Source organism: Gorilla gorilla, chromosome 10, assembly GCF_029281585.2.
Source record: "Gorilla gorilla gorilla isolate KB3781 chromosome 10, NHGRI_mGorGor1-v2.1_pri, whole genome shotgun sequence".
Taxonomy (NCBI): Eukaryota; Metazoa; Chordata; class Mammalia; order Primates; family Hominidae; genus Gorilla; species Gorilla gorilla.
This window is the reverse complement of record NC_073234.2, coordinates 35,761,495-35,778,346: the sequence shown is the minus strand read 5'-3', so window position 1 is coordinate 35,778,346 and position 16,852 is coordinate 35,761,495. Positions and strand designations below refer to the sequence as shown.

Below are 16,852 nucleotides of genomic sequence, written 5' to 3'. Positions count from 1 at the left end.
GTGGAGAAATAACAATGCGTTTACACTGGTGGTGGGAATGTAAATTAGCTCAACCATTGTGGAAGACAGTGTGGTGATTCCTCAAAGACCTAGAACCAGAAATACCATTTTACTCAGCAATCCCATTACTGGGAATATACCCAAAGGAATATGAGTCATTCTATTATAAAAATACATGCTTGTTTATGTTCACAGCAGTACTATTCACAATAGCAAAGACATGGAATCAACTCAAATGCCCATCAAAGATAGACTAGATAAAGAAAATGTGGTACATATACACCATGGAATACTATGCAGCCATAAAGAGGAATGAGGTCATCTCCTTTGCAGGGACATGGATGGAGCTGGAAGCCATTATTCTTAGCAAACTAATGCAGAAACAGAAAACCAAACACCACATGTTTTCACTTATAAGTGGGAGCTGAACAATGATAACACATGGACATGGGGAGGGGAACAACATGCTGGAGTCTGTCGGGTGGGGCGACAGGGTGAAAAAAAGCAGGATAAATAGTTAATGCTTGCTGGGTTTAATACTTAGGTGACAGGTTGATAGATGCAGCAAAGCACCATAGTATACGTTTACCTACACAGCAAACCTGCACATCCTGCACATGTATTCTGGAGTTTTAAAATTAAATTAAATTAAATTTTTTTAAAAAGATATGTAGAGTATCAGCTGCAAATACATCTCTTTAAAAGGAAGAGCATGTGAATGACACAAATTTATTAAAATTTCATCTTGTTAAAACAGATTTTAAAATATAAAGACATTTATATCAAAATAAAATTTCAAAACCAACTTTTATTACACAAAACGTTATAGTATCCTAACAAACTAAAAAACTTTTGAAGAGTTTGAGATGCTTGATTAGAATTTATTTCCATGTAAGCAGATTTCATGACTTTCCCGAATGTCAGGTCTCCAGTTTGTACATCTTCTGGAAGGTGTAGGCAGAAGATAAAATTAGAAAAAAAAAAAAAATGTCAACCCAATCAGATATTTTTAAAGCAAGAAATAAAGATAAATATTCCTTTATTATTTGGTCTCTAAAATAAGAGAAAACATTAAAGGAACTCTCTGTCTATCCTCAAAGGAAATATCAGCCCATCAATACCCAACTTGGCAATACTGATTTCAATATATATTTAAAATCTGCCCCTGACATTATCATTTTAGTCCAACTCCCAGTCATCTCTGGATTATTGCAACAATCTTAATTGGTTTCCTTCTTACATCGTAACACCTACTCTCACTCAACACAGAATATGAGACATCCTATTCAACATAAGGCTGGTAACATCCTTTCTTTGCTCAAAACCCTTTGATGGTATCCCATCTGCCTCAGAACGAGTCTTGCAGTGACCCCTCACGGCCTATGTGATCTGCTGTCCCCTCCTCCTCACCTTTTTCCATCTTCTATCACAAAAGTGGAAATCCATGGACTGTCTGTAACCAAGTTAGGAAAGAGATGACCACTCCAGGCAGAATTTATAAACTGAAACCAATAGGAGTAGACTGAGACTCCACAGAACTCCTGCTGCTCCTAGGGCCAAACCAAAATAACTACCTCAGACTAGACTGAAAGATCATTCAATAAGTGGAAAAATCTGGAAGAAGAGTGGTCTGAGGGTTAAGGCCTAGAGTAAAGCCCTGTGGAAGCTGGTAAAAAGAGAGAGCATCCTGAGGAATATTTTTATGTGATAAAATAAACACTCACTACCTTCCACTGAGGGCCACAGCTGAGCCAGGGCTTAGCTGTATTATACAGTTAATAAGCAGAAAGTCCCTGTCATTTGAGAATAATGGCACCACTGGTATATAATGAGAAAAGGGATGGGAATGACTGATATTTTACCATGAAAAATGAAACTAAAATTTTTGAAAATAATTTTGTTTTTCAAGACAAAATATAGGTTATAATGGCAGCTAGAGTACAAGTCAAATTTAAAGCACAAATCAAGTTTCTGTATGTGGGGTTATAGGACACACTACACAACCGACCCTCAAAAGCATCATTTTTACGAAGACATTCAAGGACTCCACCAATTTTCTTAAATATCTCTCTTAAGCCTTTTTCAATGAAGCACCCGAAGCATCTGAAGTCCCTATCAGATCTCTCTCCTTCTACTGTTGCCTTATCTGGCTCCTAGGATGCCTCATTTGGCAGTGGCTTTGCTTACAATTTAACTCCCTAATACTGTTTTAATTAACTTCCATTAAATTTTCGTATTTTGTAAGACTTGTGAGTTTTTGTAATCAAATGCAAATTTGTTTGCATTGTTTTACATAGTGCTTTCTGAAATTTAGATTATAACCTTCAATGACCTGGCCCTAATGGGCAAGAATATGTATTATTCATGTTCAGCTGGGCACAGTGTTTAACAAGAACCTCTGTCCATTATTACATTAATTTAACCTTTGCGACCTTAAGAAATCAGTTATATTATTGTTATGGTATAGACAGGGTCACTAAAGTTTTGAAAGTTTAAGAAACTGGTATATATTACAAGCTTTGGTCTGTGACAGTCTAGAGAGTGCATATATTCTTTCTATTTAACATTTGTATAGCAATTTATTTTGATTTAGCCTTTAAAACAGCCATATGAGATAGGTAGTGAAGCTGATATTCCTATTCCTATTTTACAGATGAGGAAATTGATATCCAGGGTGGTTAAGAAAACTTCTTTGAGGTATCATCAATGAAGTTTTTTTGAACTTCAAAGAAATGAAATCAAAGTGCAACATTTATGAATGTCATAGGTTCATAAACTATAGTGTGTGTGTATAGTTTTTCCCCATGATACTGACCCTTCTTGTCTGAGCCAAGCACTTTTAAACTGTTTGTTGAATTGGATTGCAAAAGTCAGAACTTCCTGTACAGTTTCAGTAGACACAAGTTTATAGTCCTGTGATTCTCAACAGAAGCAACTGGGCTGTTCCTTAAAACCACAGATTTCAGGATCCCACTCTACACTTAACTAACTCAGAGTATCTGGAAGGTTACAGGATCTATAATCTAGTATTTAAACGTCTGCATTTTAATAGTTTTCCCAAATAATTTTTATTCACACTAAATTTTGAGAACTACAATAAACAGCTCGATTTAGAGAGTGTCAAATGATATGTAATTATATGTAGGTGAAATTAAGCAATGTCCTCACAGACTTCAAAAGCATCTAAGGCAGGTTGATTAATCTACTAACCAGGGGCATTTACTGTTATAATTCATAAACAATGGTTTGATTAACATGGCATTATAGTTATATAATAATAATTATCAACGGGGAGAAGTTAGAAAAAAAGGAGAATCTAGTCATACTGTAATGCTTACAATGTAGCAAATATTCAATGTAAAATAGAGAAAGTTCAGAGATATTAAATAAGAAACTTGCCGACATTGTTAATCAATTCTGGTCATATAAGAGGTAAAAGTTCACATAAGATTGCTATTAGCATACATGTATAAGTGAAAATGATAAATGTGCTACAAAGTTAAAGAATAAGAATCAATGTCTTGGAAACTAATGAATGTCAGGAGAGTTCGTGAATAGCATTAGGACCTCTTACACAGACCATCGTCCCCTGAGTGCTTTTGATCTAATGACAGACCTTGAGGCAATGCATGGCTGGATTTCCTGCCCAGCTTCCAAGAGTGTCTCTCTCAGCATCTTCTCCTCTTTTCAAATCATAAAGGGTTCTAGTTTTTACATGCACTAATATTATGCCCTCAAAAGACCATAAAATATTTTTTGAAAACTGAGGAATTATTCATTTGATTTTGATCTAGTCTTCTTTGTGCACAAGCAAAAATACTACCATTAGTTTTTGGCACTCATTTTTATGGTGGTTTTCATATCTGAATGCCACTTTATTTTTTAGATAACTTACTTAATCGGTGTTTAGTTATATATGTATCCAACATTCCCAATCTAATTCTCACACTTTTTATTAGGACTAGTTAATTGCTTAAGGAAGTTCCACCAAAAACACTTAAAAGCTCTAGCTGTAGCTCTGTAAAGGGGTTAAGATGAGCAAATCTAACTGTTATTTAAGTAAAAAGGAATGACGAGAAGTGGACAAAACGAGGCTACTGCCTTAATAACTATGCTGTTATTTGGATCCTACTTACCTAGCAAAAAACAACTCCAATGATAGGAAAAACAATCCCTAGGAATAAAAACAGACACTACTCAAGATGATACACACAGTTAGCTCCTTGTCTCAAAATGCAGACAAAGTTAAATGATTTTGCTTCTAAAACGTTTTACAAAATGTAAACTCACAAATAGCTTAATTATATTTTGATGATTTCAATTTAATTTATAATGAATGTCTCAGTTTGTAATATATTTTTTCAAATAAAAACCATATTGAGATTTTTTTAAGTAGTATATTCAAAAAACTCTCAAACTCTGGAAGTTGTCAGTGATAGCAACCTCTCTAAAAAGACTGCCTGTGAGAACACTTGACATGTACAGATAAAAAGAAACTTGACACCATAAGGTTGGAAATCACTTTTTTCCTAAATATTGTATTCCTAGTTCATCTAATGTCATGATCATCTGCCTAACATACTCAAAAGATATGTCTCTGATTTCAGTGAGAGGATATGACAATACTGTATCTTCTCTAAGTATTAAAACTGCAACAACAAAACATTCTTATTTGACTTAAATTTTTTGATTTTCACAAGTCAAGTTCTATTAAAAACTAGGTGGACCAAAGAAAAATGACTGAAAAGCTAAATTTATTACTGCAATAAAACCCTATAAGCTTCTGATTTTTCAGTTCAACCTGATTCTGCAATTATGCTACCAAATTTCTAGATCATTCCACATGATGACAGCAGTTGGATGACATTTTTAAAAAGTCAATTTCACAATGTCATCTCTGGAAGCAACCATCTCAAACTTTGTTTTGTAATTGATCACAATTAAAAGCTAAGGAGATAACATTTGCTTTACATTAGACTTTTCAGAAAATACAGCTACTCAGTAAGAACCTCTAACAAGAATGCAGACTACTAGAGTATAAAAAAGGTGACAGCTGAAGAGCACCTGTCAGAGCCCTGTGGGATGGAATGGAAGAAAATAAAGTCAGAGTTTGTTCTCTCTCAATTTATTAGTTGAATGTGAAAAATACTTGACATTTTATTTTTCTAAAATATGAACCCAAATTTCAGAAATTTTTCAAAGGTTTACACTACAATGATCTTGGTGGTAGCTTTGGTTATTTTCAGTTGAGAGTGAGCTAAAAATAATTATCTAGGACTCATGCTGAACATGGGATTTCCTACCAGTAAGGGCACAGGCAAATGCAACCCCTTATGTAACATATGCAAGAAAATATTTAAGTAACAAAAATGTAAACATCATATTAAAACTGAAAATGTATAGCTTTGTTGATAGTCTTATTTCTTCTCTTCTTCCCATAGAAATTTCCTTAAATCAACTTAGTCACTACCTCAACCTCAGGAGAATGGGGAGATAAATATTTCAGGTTAAAAGTCTTTTATTTCTTTTTCATCCATTTTTCCTACCATCCAGCCAGCACTTACAATAAGCAAGACACTGGGCCAGAATTTTCTAAATGAAATGCTTATGGCTGAGAAAAGGAAGCTACAAAAATTTGATTCCTTTTATAATAAAAATTGTCTTAATCTGAATCTGACTTCCTTAGTTCCTGAGACTAGAAAGCAAATTCTCAATACAGCATAAGCAGTTCAGCAGGCTCTCTCCCTTCCAAACTTCCTGAGGGACTGCTGCTGAGGCTGGACCCTGAAATAATAACTCCCAAACAAGGGGATGTTTCATACCACGAGGACAAACATTGCTCGCTAAAGAGCATTTCTGAAGTGGATCTCTAAAATACGATAAAAATAAAAACTATTTCATTTATTTGTGTTCGTGCTAGCTTAAAAATGGGCTAAGGATGCTGATTCCACATAGCTGTATAACAGTTGCCACAGAATTAAACATTCCCCACTGAATAATATCTCTATGACTTCAAACTTCCATTAGGTCTCTTTAAGTGGTTTATACCTGGAGAGGAGGAAACACTTGCCACAGACATAGCATAAATATTCAGTTATTTAAACTTACTTCACAAGATGGAAAATTTTTACTAAAATCCTATTAAACCAAAACCACAAGATTCTTGCATAAAATTATTTCAATATTCTAACAAGGTACTGGAAGAGACAGAATGGCATTCCTTAAAATTTTAAACACATTCGGAGGGAGAAGACTCTATTAGGTAAAAAGAAAATGAAATGAAAGAAAATGTGCATGTAGATAGAGATGGAGAACAGAAAAAGACTGACCAAAAAAAAAAAAAGTACCAGAACAACCTCTATATTAATTTAAATCAACTTCAAAATTAGCCAGAGCTAACAGTGACTAGTTACATTCAAGTATAAACTCTTTCAAGAAACAGACGTGTGTTACAATGACATTTCATTCTTCAGCTAGCTTCTTCAAGAACTCTAAATTAAGTCAGCTTTTACCAGAAGCGAGCCAGCATCCACATTATTTCATTTTATCCAAATGTGCTTCTTTGTATACCATGATTCTATTGCCTTTTGATCTTTTTAGAATTTCTAGTAAGTGAAAATCTATGTATCTATGATATAAAATCTGTCTATATTAATCTGCAGTGTAAAAATAAGTAATATACCTTGTCCCAATCACTAAAAGCATCACACACAGATATAAACGATATACACATAATAAATGTATTTTTAAAAGTTAATCTATATATCTATATATAAAGTAAAATGCCACATATAATTTTCTCTTTATTTCTTGATGTACCATTGGAATTATGGCTATTGTTACCGAATTCATAGAGTCTAAGGAAAGGTGATGGAGAGGACATGACATTAAACATTTCCAGACTTTTTCATCTGAAATCAGTTTGAAATTGCAAACCACAGTGAACTCAGAAAATGGCTCCAAAACTCACCTAATCTAAATTCCTACTTTAAAAATTCCACACTATCGAAATCTCCAATCCGCTCTATACACAAAATGAACCATTTTCATTGTGTTTCCATGAAAGTGGTATTTATATAAACAATAGTGAAAAGTTAGCCCTTTACAGACACTGTTACAATTTTCATCCATTAAAGCTAGGAGCAGGCTTGTGCCTTTTAGTTTCCTAAATTACAAAGATAATGACCTACAAACATAAGCACTTTCATTTCTAAAGAGACATTAGATAACCCAATTATAGACTAATCATCATGAACATGTGTTGTGTTTACAGTGTATCCATAAGCAATCCCTGTTACATACCAAACTCCTAAAGGCAAATTCATAATTAACTGGAAATATTGATACTGTTATAAACCAGGTTAATATAAAGGTCTTTTATTAAGGAACTCTGCTAAATCTCCCCCTCCGATGAAAATAATCATATTTTAAAATAAATGCAATAATGAGAAATGAAGAAAAAAGGGCAAATAGACTTGGCAGCTATTAGAGTGGTACAAAAATGAGCTATCAAGATTACCCATATAATTTTAAAGACTGTATATTGTTATTAAATCTACAAAGACTTTTCATTATAACTGAAGAGGTGACATTAGTATCTCAAATATTACAAATCTTTAAAAATATAGAGCTGCACTGTCCAATATGGTAGCCATTAGCCACCTGTGTCTATTTAATACTTGAAATGGGGCTAGGCCAAACTGAAATGTGCTTTAAGTGTAAAATACACACAAGATATTTAGACTCACAAAAAAACAGAATGCAAAATATTTCATTTTTTTTACACCGATTACATGTTGACATGCTATGGTGGGTTAAATAAAGCATATTATTATAATTCATTTCATCTGTTTCTTGGGTGTGTATGGCCTCTAGAAAACGTAAAATCAAATGTATGGCTTGTGTTGTATTTCTACTGGACAGTGCTTATCTATAATGTTTATAGGACTGTTTTCATCAAAGCCACTGGGTGACACTGTTTCTTCACTAAATTGATACAACCAAAGCAATTTTCTGCCAGGGGAAAATCACACATGCACACACACAAATCATAAACGCACATACAGGTACACACATGCACATGCACATACACACACTTCAGCAAACAATATGTGCCCCTTGTAACCAGTCATCTTCTCAGGAGGAAAGAACATGAGTGCCCTTAATGTAATGTTATTATTATGTTAGCAGGACTGGCTATACTTGAAAGCTTTAATAATCATTCACAGATTCCTAAATAACAAATGACAGCTCTAATCAAATCAAAAACACAGACACTGCTTAGTTTGTGACTTTTCTCAAATAGCTTTCCATCTTCAAAATGGTAATGTTCTTCATGACCTCCTCTGATATTACACCCTATTTACTTATATTTTAATGAAATTCTAAGGAAACACTGCAAAATAACAGGTGAAAAAAATTACCAGCTGTTTTTGCTAATGAAGAAATGCCTTACCAATTTGCAGATTATGCTTTGCCTTGAATTTGGAAATCCTGAACATACAAAAATAAACGTATTGAAAATCTAAAATAAAAATATTCAATATTTAAGCCACTGCTAAATACTTTTGTTTGATAAGACTCCACAAAGTTAGACTTTTCAGTGCAACTGATATTCATTTACGTGACAAAGTCAAGAATAATTCATTCCAGAGGCTACCAGGTATTAACAAGTTTTGTGTTACTTACACATCTGACACTCAATCTGATTACTCAGTCTTCTAATGCTGAATGAGAATTTAGAGTTGGCTCCATGTGAACAATTACAAATGATACCCAGGCTTAAAGTTAGCAGCCTGACTCCTTTCCTACTGTTTCCTCAGTAGCACAGTCAAGTCAAAGAGGAAATGGACAAAAGCCATCTTGCCTTGGGCTATCTTCACACATATAGCTAACTCTCAGTTTCCTTCTCTCTAAAATCAGACTAATTGTAGTCTACTAACTACAGCCTTTTCAGAATTAAGCATTTAAAATATCAGTGCAACCAGCTATTTACAGTCATAAACTAACTCAACATAAATACAATCAATCAGTGTACTATTTTGAAGTGTAACATGTCCTAAATGAAATATTATTTTACCTTTGTTTCAGAGCAGACTGTAAAGGTACACCAAAGTAATTTCCATTTTCAAATACATTCTCCATGTCTTCAAAATGTAAAGTTACTTAAAATCTAAGCCATTTACGTTTAACCATCTATGTGTTGAGGACCTTCTGAAAACCTATGACACTAAGACTTTTTGCTCCTAAGAATGAACCAATGAAGTTCTGCATACAATTTCAGAGAAGAGATGAATGAGTCCTGGAGCCAGGTTAAAAACCTGCTCCAAGTTATTATACGCATTTCTCCATTATCTAAGATATTTCACTGTGACTTCCCTTTTTCTTATGTTCACTTCTCATTAATCTCACTAGGCTCTAAACTTTGCAGAGACAAATGCTGTGTCACATCTATCTGTACACTATTTGTATGATTTTTAGCAGAAGGACTAATGCACAGATAAAATGTGTTGATTTGAGACCTGGTAGGTTGATTGATCAAAGGCCTTTATGGATAATGGGTAACATTAGCTACGGGTAGCATCTTCTTTTAAAACAGTGGTATACATTCACAATGAACAGGTATGGCCAACTAATATTTTTTACGATTGTTATACAACACATCTTCCTCTAAACTACAACTCAGGCACATCTGTTAGACTTTTTTCTCAGTGATCAAATCTGTATATTTTATATCAATAACAGCACAAACATACATTCTCAGTTCAAAGTTAAAACAATTCCATAGTAGCCTTACTAAAAAAACAAACAACAAAAAATCTCCTTTAATAAAAAATACTACCTATCATGAAAGTATATATAGGTAATTACCACAAGGATTCAAGTTTCTATATAAAGGAATTATCTTCATTTGAACATTAATGGAACACATCTTTAGGTGGAAGAATAGGAGACTGGACTTTCTGAGGGTCTTCAGAATTATTTCACAGAGGTTCATTAAACACATGAATGCAGAATATAAGCATAGTATTTTTAAATCTCAATTTGAGGGTTTTTTTTAGAAGATATAAACACCACACAGAAATGGAGCAGGAAGACTCCACTGAAGAGGAGACACATGGCAGCTAAGTAAACAATTCACCATAAACCTGTAGGGTTATGCATCACTTTCGGGAGCATAAGACATTTCCCCATCGCCCAATGCAAAGGCATGATACAATAGTTGCATTGATTACCTTCACACATCCAGGACAGTATAACTCACAACAATAACTCTTTCTCAAAAACACAACTCCTATCCTAATCCCAAAATAAACTCTTTCTTTTGATAGATAAAATAACACACGTTTTCAATGAAGTCAACATTGACTCTACTGGGCTGACTGACACAAACCATATTAATGGAAAAAACTTAAAATATATAGGCATACTTCTAATTTTGAGGTTTATAAACATCCTACCTTGACAGAATGAGAACTTGCTTAAAATAGAAGTAAAATTCAATTTGGTAAAGCCTTTATTCAACTAGCGCTCTGAAGAGATTATTTCTCAGATCTGAATTCTCTAATAGACTACAACAAATTCACACAAATGTCACTGCAGATAGAATGAATGTTTTTTCATGCCAGTGTCACTCACCCTTGCCTGCCTGCACCCCCTCCCCCAAGGCTTTTCAAAATGTATTTCATACACAGAGTCACTGTTCTGGTTGTTTATTTAATTAACATGACAGCCCAGCATACACAGCATTTCTTTCAGTTCTACAGTTTTAACTTTTTACACTTTCGACTCAATACAGAAAGAGTAAAATTACTGTTTTCACTCCTTCCAGCCTCTGTAAATTTATATAGATTCACTGACTATTTATGTCACTTAAAAAAGTTTTTCAGTAGGCTTTAAATATCTGTATTCACAAAGTAAAATGACAATTTTTGTCCCCCAGACACACAAAAAATTCTTTTCCTTCACCTTTCCCCAGGGATAAGGAAATCTTGTTTTCCCTTTTCAGTATTTTCAGAAATTGACATTAATTAATTTTAATTCTGTCACCAAGTCATAAGTAATCAATATTGCTCTTTGAATCACCATAAACTGAGTAACACGACTGAAATGTAGAAGCTACAATTTAATTAAAAGCCCATGATTATTTCTGAAACTTACTCAATTTGAATGATATGTTACATTGACAGGCATTTAGGAATTTAACAATGTATTCTACATTTTGAGAAGAAATAAGCAAGTTTTTTGTCAAAGAATAACAATGCCTCCCATCCAGTGCCTACCATCAAACACCATACCCATTTCTCGTATTTTTGCTTTGCTGTTGTTTGCTTTCTCTCCTAAAAGTGTCTTTCTCACATCAGTGGTGAAAAACTTGACTCTTCTTTCAACAACTAAGATCAAAATGGATGATGTTGTATCCATCCCAAAAAATGTTGTCATTAAGTGGTACAAATGCATTAATGGAGACAGTCATATGCCTTTGTATTTACCTGAAACCACAGGTAAAAATATAAAATTTTCCTTAACAGGTAACTGAAATAAAATTGCATTGGTTTGAAATCTTTCAAAAGTGAATGTGTAAGGTGGTCTCAGTAATTAGAGAAGAATGAGCAGCCAATTATAGTTCTTTATTTATAAAGAGAATGGAGAGACACCCCTTCAAATACAATTTGCAATAACAAAAAAAAAATTGCAAAATTAAAATTTTACATTGAAAAATAACATATTAATCATGCATAATATCTAATACTCCAAGAAAGTCTAGGTACCTCTGTATACTCCCATGTTTCGGGCCGAGGGCACAGTGGTACTTTGAGAGAGACATATCTGCTCTGGGATGCAAAAGTCCACTTAGAAAAGATATACACACCTTAACAGACATTTGCCTTCTTAACACTGGCAGCCAAAAAAGTAGTTTGACACACTCATCTACAAAATCAGCCTCAGTATTGCGGACACTGGGTTGTCAGGACTAAACTAAAAGCCAAACAAACTTTATAGTTCTTTAAACTTTAAAGAACTATAAACTTTTTTTTTTTCCTGAGAATAAAGATATTTCCGCTTGCATTCACAGACACCAGTGCTACAGACTTACAGTTCTTGAAAGGAAAAAAGGGAGGGAGAGAGAAAAATGTATCTGTCAATTGGTTTCTCTTATGAGAATTTTTATCATATATTCTCTTTGCACTTTTGGAACTGAGGGTCACTGAAGAGGGATAGTTCATAAGTAACCAGCCACTGCCATTCATACAGAGAAGAAAATGATGAAATTCTCTCACTGGTAAGCCTCACAATGAGCAAAGTGCAAACAAATTCTCAAGAGGACTCTGACAGACTGTGCGTTTAAGTTCTTAAATGACTATTTAAAATTCACTTGTTGCCTATGAGTATTGTCTTGAGTTGAAAGTAGACATTCCTTCAGAAAAAAAGCAGATGACATTCAGGGGAGTGCTATATACTTATTTTATAATTATTTTGATGTTTGACTTCACAAAGTATGCAAATGACAGTGGTACACTTTGCACCCTTAATCAGAAGTTTGTTTCCTTATGATAAAACAGATAAGCCATTTACTGTGGGTAGCTCCTGAACTTTTCACACAGTAAGGCTAACGTATGTGAGATACTGTCCTATCTTATAAGATAGTACACTGTGTTAGTTTCCACCCACTCCCCACAATTACGCTCAGCAACAACTTTTAATGGGTCATATATAAAAACCAGTCTTCAGTGACACGCACACACTCACCCATGCCCTCATTAAAACTTCAAGTATCTCAATTTCTGCTAAATGTACTCTTGTGTTTCCATCAAGCATAAGACAAAGTTTCCCACTTTAGAATAATCTTCATTAACACAGTCTTTAAAAAAAATAGTGACCAAAGAAAATTACAGAAATAGATTGCGATTATGCATTTTCCAACAGCATTAATCAGCAAAACATTAAATATGCAATGCTTATTTTGATAACTTCATAGATAATTCAAATTCTCCATTTATCAGTTTAAACCAGAGAAAACCAATAAAAATGTGTGGGTTAAATGAATGCTGCCGGTTAATTTACCTAACCACCTTCTTATCTTCTATCCACCCTTAATTTCTTAACTTATAAATGTTAATATAAAATTTTAAAAAATAATTCCACAGGGTAAGTGATATCAATTTGGAATCAAGTTGTGATTAAATCCCAGATTTTCCTTAGAAATTATGGTTGTGAATTTTGCAATAGTAGCATCATATTTCCCTATAAGTTAATGAATAGTGTATTCTGAACATACTTAAAGCTTTCGTGTTTTCATTTAAGACATTCTGTCCCATAACTGTGAAAAGAAATTAAAATGGTTAGTTTACCCTCAAATAGATAACTTACTCCATTTTAACAATTTCCAAATTTTTACCAAAACTATCAGTCAGTGGCCTGTTTTCCCCTCCACTCTTAGAGTAAGCTTAAACACAAGAAACATTTGTTTTATCGAAACAAAAAGCAAATAACTACATTTGCTTTAAAATAAACAGACTATGATGCTGTCATCTACTCTGCTAAGTAATGTCAAACAGCCATAGATCTGTGTAATCAACTCCATTTCAGAAACAAACTGGCCACCCACACCATATGGTGACTGCTATTTCTTAGAAATACCCAAATGATTATCCACAGAATAACCTAAAAAGAAAAAGCTTACTTTATCTTAGGATATTCCCTTGCTCCCTGAAGTTGTCCTAATAGTACCACAGGTAGGCATTAATTTAAAGGGAAAAATGTAAATTTCCACTTGCTGTATCCAACCAGCTCCTCCTCCCCATCAAGTGTCAAATCCACTTCAAATAGAGAGGTGAACAAATCTGCTTCAACTAGGGAGGCATACACTTCGGTATGCTTTTTTAGACACAGTATGCATTTAAAATAGGGATTTGTTCTTTTATGCCCTTTATAGCAACTGTTCTATAGTTTTAAATCACTTAATGATAATAAGGAGACTCATCCCCAAAAGTGACTAAAGTTTTATTTACAACTTTATAATCCCAGGTTCCTCCTCCTCCCACGTTGTGGGAAGATATACATCTCCAGCAATCTTAGAAATGGCCTCCCGAATTAGTATTTCCTGTAAAATCTGCATAAATCCATTTGAATTTATAAATATCCACTTAAGTATGCACATACTAAAGAGAACTGTTTTGTTTTTAGCTGACACTAAAACACAGTTGACAATTTTGAACAATTCCAAAGTTCAGACATATTATTCCCCAAGTTGAAGTTTGTGATACAAAACACACTAGCATGTAATAATGTATGCCCCTAAATTATATTTAAAAACAAATTGGGCACCATCAGCTGCAGTCTCTCCAAATAAAACTTACTGCAAAACCAGAAAATGTGTATCAATTCCTCACCTTCAAGCACAGCTTGCTTTGCTCTAGAATCTTTTTACTGGTTTTCATAAATGTTTAATATCATTTCATTAAAAAGATTTTACTTTTTAAAAAGTAGAAATCTAGTAAAATCTATGTGTTAAAAAAATCACTCATTGCTAAAATCTAAACTTAATTCTAAAATTTCTGCTAAGGAAGAGTACTGAAAAGAGTAGGCAAGCCATACACCAGGTGTAGCAGATCTAAAAAGTTGGCCCAGGTGTGGAAGACCCTACACATGCCATCTAGTTTTGTTAATTGTGTTTCAGTCGTTCAGGTTATAAAACTACTGTGTGAAAGAGAGGGCAAAAAAAAAAAAAAAAAAAAAAAAAAAAACAACCAAAAAAGCAAAAACAAAAAAAACCTGCTAGTTTCTTAATTCTGAAGTTAGACCACTTTTCTAGGCTATCTTCCCTTTAGTTCCCAGCGCTCGGATTCTCTCCACTCTGCGCCGGTTGCCAAGTGTTTCAAGTTTCCAAGAGCCGAGAGAGGAGCTGCCAGTGCTTACCTGTTCCCTCGGTATACAGGGCAGGGAGGTCCTCCGATGGGACTTGCTGCTGCAGCCGGACATCTCGGCGGACACGACGGAGCTGGACCGCCTCCTCCTCTTAAACACCGGGATATCTTCCTTGGTCCCAGCAATCAGCTGGGACCCCAAATGCTCCCTTGGAGCCGCCTCCGCGGACTGCGGCAAGATTTGTTCCACGTACCTGGCCAAGAGGATCCCCAGCACGCCGGCCAAGTACGCCAGGTAAGGTCTCCAGGCGACCTTGAACCTCTCTAAGGAAATGAGGGACACGGTCCTGACCGCGCTAGTCAAGGCGATCATGAGGACGCCCAGCCTCAGCCTCAGCACCAGCCATGTCGCGGCGGCCAAGCAGCTGAGCACCACCCCCGCGGCGGGGAGTGAGAGTAAGTGATCCTCCCCGACGCCCAGCCCAATCTGGACGAGCGCTTCCCCCCCGCAGCAGGCGGCCAGCAGCGCGACAGCCAGAGGCAGGCGCACCCCGGCGCGCAGGAGGTACAAGCCCATCCAGAAGAAGGCACACAGGAGACTGAAGAGCAGCGCCGAGGGCTGCAGCCAGGGGCTGAGCCGCGCGCCGCCCCCGGGAGCACCTCCCCGAGGCCCCGGGAAGACGCCCCCTTCTGCTCCCGGGGCTGCTTCCTCCTCCTCCTCCGCCGCCGCCTCCTTACACTGCTCCAGGTCACAGCCGACCTCCCCGCGGACCAGCCTCACCAGCAGCGCCAGCAGAAAGGACAGGGAGCCCGCGCACAGCGCGGAGGAAAGTTTCCGAGAGCGCCGGAGCGGCTGCAGCACCAGGTCTCCCCAGCAGCCACGGCAGCCCGAGTCCCGCGGCGATGCGGGGTCCGCACGATGGTGGCAGTCCCGGCCCGCCGTGGGGGCTTGACTCACCCCACTGTGGACGGGCTTGTCCCTGACTCGTGCAGCGTCGCCGGGCACTGCCATGGTATAGGGTGCCCTCTTCACCGAATTCCCAGTGGCCCCCCGACGCCCCCGCCCCGACCCACACGCGCGCGCGCGCACACACACACACACACGCACGCACGCTCTTCCCAATTCCACCCTTGGAATCCTTCTTCTCCCCAGGCCCACAATCCACTGAAAGTTTCAGCTTTCGAATAACTCCTGGAGAATGCCAAATGCTCCAATGAGACTTCTTCAAGTTAAAAGCTAGCACGCTCAAGTTGAAAGCAAGCACGGGCAGAAACGATCAGGATTCCCCTTTTCTCTCTTTGAATATCTTTCACAGATTCTCTGCTCCACCCCCACCCCCGACTTATATCCTCCGGGGTCTCTTCCTACTTCAGGATTTCAAAAATTGCCCAATGCATCATGCGCGCAGGAGCCGCTGACGCTGGAGGAGCCGGGGGCGCAAGGCGGGCTCCGGGCCATTCCGAGGCGCAGCTCGGCGCTGCGCTGCAGCGCGCCGGGCCCGCGGCAGATGGAGGTCTCCCTTCTCTTCCTTCCTGCAGCTCTTTTTCTATCACTCTTTCTTTCTCCTCGGCCGATTCTCCCCGGCACGGCCCCAGGACGCGAATCGCCATTCCCTGGGGCAGAAAGCAAAGCCTCCCCCGCCTCTGTCAATCCAATTCATGGCAAAGGATGGAAAAAAAAAAAATGGAAAAGGGGCTGAGAAATAAGAAGTTGCTAAGTCCCGTCGGAGAGAGAGCCAGACCGAGAGACTAGCGGCAGCCGCAGAAGGGAGGGAGGGAGAAGGAGCGAGCAAGAGAGGAAGGGAGGGTGAGAAGAAAGGGAGGGTGAGAAGGGAGAAGGAGATTTGCTTTTTTTTTTTCCTCCCCACTTCTATTTGATGCAAGGTTGGTGGTGATTTGCAGTTTTGCAAAGGGGAAACGAGTGGAGACGACTGCTTAAAATTGTATAAAACTGGCAACTGGAGTGATCGACAATTCCGCTTTCT

General features: G+C 37.0%; 1 protein-coding gene across 1 annotated transcript in view; it reads right to left on the bottom strand.

Annotated features, from left to right (window-relative positions):
- Positions 1-16,501, bottom strand: part of PDE3A (phosphodiesterase 3A) — a 314,502-nt gene extending 298,001 nt beyond the window's left edge. The window contains exon 1 of the mRNA XM_019039397.4: positions 14,920-16,501. Coding sequence (XP_018894942.2) covers positions 14,920-15,879 — 960 coding nt within the window. The 5' untranslated portion in view covers positions 15,880-16,501. The remainder of the gene's footprint in view (positions 1-14,919) is intronic.
- Positions 16,502-16,852: the final 351 nt, after the last annotated feature.